Source organism: Sinohyriopsis cumingii, unplaced genomic scaffold (assembly GCF_028554795.1).
Source record: "Sinohyriopsis cumingii isolate HCF-2022 unplaced genomic scaffold, ASM2855479v2 utg002881l, whole genome shotgun sequence".
Lineage (NCBI taxonomy): Eukaryota > Metazoa > Mollusca > Bivalvia > Unionida > Unionidae > Sinohyriopsis > Sinohyriopsis cumingii.
In genome coordinates this window covers 208,536-214,837 of record NW_028316328.1, presented here as the reverse complement: position 1 = coordinate 214,837, position 6,302 = coordinate 208,536, and the positions used below count along the sequence as shown (strand labels likewise).

The 6,302-nt window shown below is 33.9% G+C and overlaps 1 protein-coding gene across 1 annotated transcript; it reads left to right on the top strand.

Annotated features, from left to right (window-relative positions):
• The first annotated feature begins 3,560 nt into the window (after positions 1-3,560).
• Positions 3,561-5,238, top strand: LOC149770007 (gamma-glutamylcyclotransferase-like). The gene is made up of 2 exons (XM_089949545.1): positions 3,561-3,592; positions 4,968-5,238. The coding sequence occupies exons 1-2, from the start codon at positions 3,561-3,563 to the stop codon at positions 5,236-5,238; spliced, it is 303 nt and encodes a 100-aa protein (XP_089805671.1).
• Positions 5,239-6,302: the final 1,064 nt, after the last annotated feature.

Sequence of the window (6,302 nt, the reverse complement as noted above, 5' to 3'; positions counted from 1 at the left end):
TGATTTTGGGGTTAAAATGTCGAATGTTTAGATGACTGAAAGAAGATATATATATATATATATATATATATATGTGTGTGTGTGTGTGTGTGTGTGTGTGTGTTTTATATATTTGTTTTGATTTTGATTTTGGGTACAAATGGTTTTCACACATTAAAATTTCTTCTGCATCTCAGACCTGTACCAAATTTGTGGATAGAGTGTGCTTGGTGTGAAGAAGAACCCAATCATGTTGGGGGTCACTATGATAATTTTGCACAATACTTTCATTTTTCAACCATGTATCTTCATGAAAGTTTTTGGATGACGTGAGATTGGGTATGAAATAAATCTACTGATTTTGGGGTGAGAAGGTCAGAAGTCAAGGTCACTTTGACTGAAAGAAGAAAACTGTTTTTCTGCATAGTAAGTTTAGTTCTAGACCATATACCATTACCGTGGAGCCACAGTGTGCTGGACTCATGACTGAAAGTGTGTGGGTTAGAATCTTATCAACAAATTTTCCTGGATCATCTCCATCTCCATGGTGTGTCCATGGATAAGACACTTTACTACAGTTGGGTGGTATTTCTAATTATGCACAGTGATAGTAATCAACCCTTTTGTAATGTAATACTGACAGATGATAAGAACGAATGTTGAGTTACAAAAAATGTTAACCATGTTCATACATTATAGATGTAGATAACTGGATTGTAATAGTTTGTCTAATGTCTTTCTTAATTCCCAGTGTCTAACATACTGATATGCATGGTATCTAGTTAGACAACCCTTTGTTTTCATTGATCTCTGGTGTAAAGAAGATATTTTGGATGCCTAAAACATTCTTAATTAGTTTTTTTTTAATCACCCATTAAAAAGTGATTATGGCAGCCAAAAGGTTCAGTTTGCATTGCATCACTTTTCACATGAGAAATTTATGAACTTCGGGATTTGCAGCCACAGGCCAAAATTTTGCTATGATCAGATTGTCAGCTGATACTAACTCCCCTTGATGCAAAGAAATAATATAAATGGTGCAGACTATAATTCTAAGAGTACAAATTGGACACTGCAGTCACTCTTTGAAAACCATAGGCAATTTTCAAAAGAGATATGTTATTTCAAAACAGAATAATTGTCATAACTAGTTTGTAACAAGTGAGAAAACAGTAGAGGAGGCTTCACAAAAACACTATAAAAGACTTCTGGAGGAAAAGTACAATCTTGTTGGAGAAAAAAACAAAACATGTTCAGATCCTGCTACTGCCGTAGAGTTTTGGTGCTATACAAGTTCCTAAAGCTGACTCACACCCAAAGATTTATAAGTTGATCTGCATACCTGGGATTCCCAACAAAGGATGTGAATAAACATTTATCATTATTCAATCTTACAAGAAAGCACCAGCATTCATGAAGTAATGTAAATCATAATTGAAGAAAAAAAGATAACAAAAAACTGAATAATAAGCAAAAATTCATCAAGATATTGCACAAAAGATAATTTATTCCAATGGAAAGGGCTTACCACGCAGTTCCTAATTGTAATTTAAAAGTTGCAAAATGCATGTACCATTTCTGAGTTCTGACAGATGTGTAGGGGAAGTTACCAATGCCCTCTAATTAATACCTTGGCACAGAGTGTATTGAATGTGATATATCCAATAGCACAATGAATTTAGGTGTTGGGAAAACAATATTCAACCCTACAACTCAGTGCTGTTACATTAATGTAGACTGTGTGACTCAGAATAACAAAGCAGTTAATGCGGTGACCAAAAACCAAACTCTGCCCTTATGGCCTATTTCATGCATCTTAGGAAGTTGTTAACTGTGCTGTAGTGCAAATATAACTATGGATATCAATGGATATTAATGATGAAAAATTATGGCCAATATATTGTCTATAAGAATTTAAATTTCAGTCTCACATAGATGTAAAAAAAAAGGTGACATTTGATTCAGATAGTACCGTATTTGCCGGCCTACAAGATGATGCTTATTGACCAGAAAATCTTAGCTTCGTCTTATACTCCGAATCGACGTATATATGGATTATGTCTTCCAAATTGCTTTATCATATTTTTCGTATAGAAAATAATTCTCCAAGAGTACGAAAAATGTGTAAAAATATTTCATTTTGGGGAAGAGATAGTGTATGAACAAATATAGGAGTTTTTTAAACAATTATGTGATATTCAGTATTAAAAATTAACATAGATCAGGTGTAATTGTGCTAAAGGAACATGCACTTGTAATGTACATTGTTTGTAATATACATTGTTTAAATTTAATTACATATATGTGCATTAGAATTTACTTGTTAGAAGATGAATAATTATGACACAAAGACATATTCCATTACAATTTTCTTCTTTCACCTGATGATCAAATAATCTGTATGCCCCATTGAGAGAGACAGACAGACAGAGATGTCTTCACGATTGTAAATCTGTATTATTCACTTACATGATGACTGATTTTACTTGTGTACAAGTGCAGTACCATATTCCATTATCAATTAATACCACTAGTTAAGCAATTCCTTCTAATTTTTGTTTCCACTTCCATTATTAAAAGAATCACAGGGCTTTGTACATGTAGTGGTATTTACATGTTAATATGCTACAGCTGTATTAAGTCATTCCAAGCGTACACCTATTTGAGGTCAAGATTATGCAGACCAGATCAGATTAGCAAGGCTGCCAGTAATGAAATGAAGCTACCCATGGGTATTATGAATACTGTACCATATAGTTAAAGGAAATGTCAGGTGGCTACTATTGTAAATTTCACAGCCAGTGACATTTTGGAACTTGCGGACAGAACGACACCAGTTTAAATTACATCTAGCATGAGCAAAGATAAAAAACAACTGCTGTCTAAGTACAGGAAGAGTACATGCACTTTAAAGAAAATCTTAATTGTTGGAAATGGAGAGGTCATTATACTTGCAAAGAAAATTAGACCTCATGCAAACAGGTCATTCTTGGAATTTAACCTAATGGAGACTGTATGGAAATAACTATTGTGAATATTTAAACATTGAAGGAGTATGGTTACGTAGTTATTTTCATAGTTTACATTTATTTTTCATTTATTAATGCTTTCTCTCTTTGACAAAAGCTTCAGCAACACGGGGGCAATAAGTTTAAAAAAACAACAAAAAAATCCACAAAGAGCTGAACTCAAGGTGCAAAAAAAGAAAAATGTGATGGAATACATATGCATCCTTCTCTCTGTATCTCTCTTCCCCCCACCCCCATCCACCCCCACCCTCGGAAAATGCATTTTAGTATTATTGATACAATTTCCCTATTGTAGGTAATCTGAAATAACATACAGTGATACTTTTAATATTTAGGAAACCCAAAGTTATTATAATTAAATTCCACACAGCATCACAAGTTTTATCCTACCTGTAACTCAGTAAATTTTCGGGCCAGCATCATTATATGTAGGTAAAAGTACATAATACACAGGTAGGATAAAAATCACGATGCTGTGTGGAACAAAGTGAAAAACACAATCAGAGGTGTTGATCTGGCCTTGTCTTATACTCAGCATCAACTTGTATAAGGATGAAAGATGGAAAGTTTGCCAAATTTGCAGAGTAAGCTATATAGCAACTATCACTGCCCGATTTCCGCATGTTATCTTTTGATGGTAAACACATACAAACTTGTGTTTAGGAACTTTAACAATAGTATGTAAATATAAATTTGTGTTTTAAGAACTGAATCGGTGATCTGGATATTTTAACTGCCTCTTGTACACTATTTCATCATAAAATTAGCTTGAAACTGCTGTAAGTGAACCAGGCCTAACCAGGAAATAATTGCAGACAATGCTTATTAGATTGTCTGTTTTTGTAAATAATCTGGCAAATATATTAAGAAAAATGTACAATTCATAGAAAGCAAAGTCTAGGTATTATGATATTTAAGATTTAATTTTAAAATGCAATTATGTAGGTCAGAAACATATGGGACAATGTTATGTTATGGAATGCATGAAAAGTGTTGCAAGGTCAGACTTGTTTTCTGACTTGACTCGTATTTGTGAAAATATGGAAAAAAAGCAGCAAAGCATATACTATTTAACCATTGCCAAAAAGTATGTAGACAAATTAATAAACCACAAGTGTGCAATCCTATCAATGGACTGTTGTAATGAAGCTATATAAAGTGAATGATTACATTATGAAAACCACTCCTTCTAAAAATAGATGGACCCATTTATGTGTTGATTTGGTTGGAAAGAAGGATTTAGTTTTACTATAAAGGAGCCATGTTTGTAATTTTATGCAGTTTAGTGTGTTATGTATGAATAGTTACGGTAATGTTTTATCCGCAACATCAAAATTATTACAAACAGTACAATCTTAAGACACGTGTGCATTTTCCCTCATGTACATGGTAAAGGGGTTGTTTCAAATGTGTTTAGAAATCTTTGAAAGTGCCATTATTGTGAACTTTTTAGAAAGTATAGCAAAATAACACAAAAAAAAACAAAAACAAAAATTGATTAAGAGTAGTTGATTAAGCATTTTTATTTACTTGCAATTACAATAATGTAATCTGGTTACTCAGTTAAAATTTGTTACAAGATGTAGTTTCTATTATTCTCGTTTAGAGTCATATAGTGAAAATAACTTTAATTTTTTTTACTTGAAAATAAAGTATTGCTTAAATCATATATTAAATGCAAATATGAACAGTGAGAAATAAAGGGTATAATTAAAATAAGAGAACACACACGCACACATATATTGCGTTTCTTGCTTCGCATTCACTTCTCCCTGATGAGCTCTCACTTCTCCCTGTTTTGTCCAATAGAAGTCACTTCTCCCTAAATTTCAAGTCTTAGCTTGACCCCTGGTCTCATGTTTTATATCAACAGTCTTTTGTCTGGTTTGCTTAAATTCGTATTTTTCTCCTCATTCTTTGTATATTCAGGTAATAAGAGAGTCATTATTTATATTTTAGGCAGGAAGGAGTTCATGCAGACGTCTATGAACCATTAGAAGTGGATGTCTTTTCCCAACAGGGCCAAACCCTACATTGCAGAACATACATGCTCAGTCGGTCAAGTGATGAATTTGATGCACGCCCTTCTCCACAGTATTTGGACATAATCATACGTGGAGCTGAGCAAAATGGACTTCCAGCAGACTACATTGCAGAACTGAAAGCTATAGAACATAACAACTACCAAGGAAATGTTGATATCTATAATCAGATTTTACAACTTCTATGAAGCTGATTTTGTAGCATACGTCTCCTTCTTGGATATTTTAGCATCTACAGAATAAATTGTATTTTTATCCTGACAGATCTGCGGAATATTGTAGGATTGTAACAAAAGAAAATAATTTTAAAACATATTGCTAAGGGCCCATCCATTTAGTACATATGCATAAAATCAGCCATTTTCAACCCCCTTCCCCCTCCACATCATTGCATGGTGTACTTTTTCTACCTTCCTCCCCCATCACACATTTTTGCTTAGTAACCTTCCACATACACACACACACACACACACACACACACACACACACAATTTCTCTAGACATATTAAAATCAGACATTGCAAATATTGGATGCAGATGACACAGTCTTGACTGCAGTAGATTGTTCTTGGAACCAGAAAAGAATGGTGTGCAGTCTGTATGCTTGCTTACATCAAGAGCTTCTGTCTGCTAACAAGCTAACAGTGTTAGGGACCTCCTGGCAACAATCAGGCTAAAAATTACAAATTGATGAATGAAATGAAGTTCTTTGCATTTTTTAATTGATCAGCATCCTTGATGCTTTTCAGTATTAAAATCGGTTGGAGCTACAAACAAACAGGAAAGTGTGCGAAGACTAAAGGTTGTTTGTTGCTGGCTAAGAAACATAGGTTTTTCTCATAGTAGCTATAATATAGTTTTTGTTATTATACGCATACATACTACTTGGTCTTACTCCCCCTTCCCATCCCCCATCCCATGTACACATATGCAAACTTCAAATCTTCCTCTATGCATAAATACTCAATGGATGACTCATAATGTGAACATTGTTCAATGGCATTTTATGTTTTGTCATTCAAATTAATGTATTGGACCAACTTTTAGCAAATATTTAGAGGAGCTGTTGGGGTCAGTGATTAGGATGTGGGATTAAAAACTGGAAGGGTGCAGGTTTGAATCCTACCATCGGACCAGCCTGATTCAGCTACCTTGGTGTGCTCTTGGGCCAAGCACTTTACTCCAATTGCCTCAAATAACTGACTTGTTTTGATGTGCCATAAAGCACAACACCAAAATCAAAGTAAATATT

Coding starts and splice junctions, on each gene's coding strand:
- LOC149770007 (XM_089949545.1), top strand. CDS start 3,561: ATGAAAGATGGAAAGTTTGCCAAATTTGCAGA. Junction 3,593..4,967: donor AAGTTTGCCAAATTTGCAGA/GTAAGCTATATA, acceptor TTTATATTTTAG/GCAGGAAGGAGTTCATGCAG.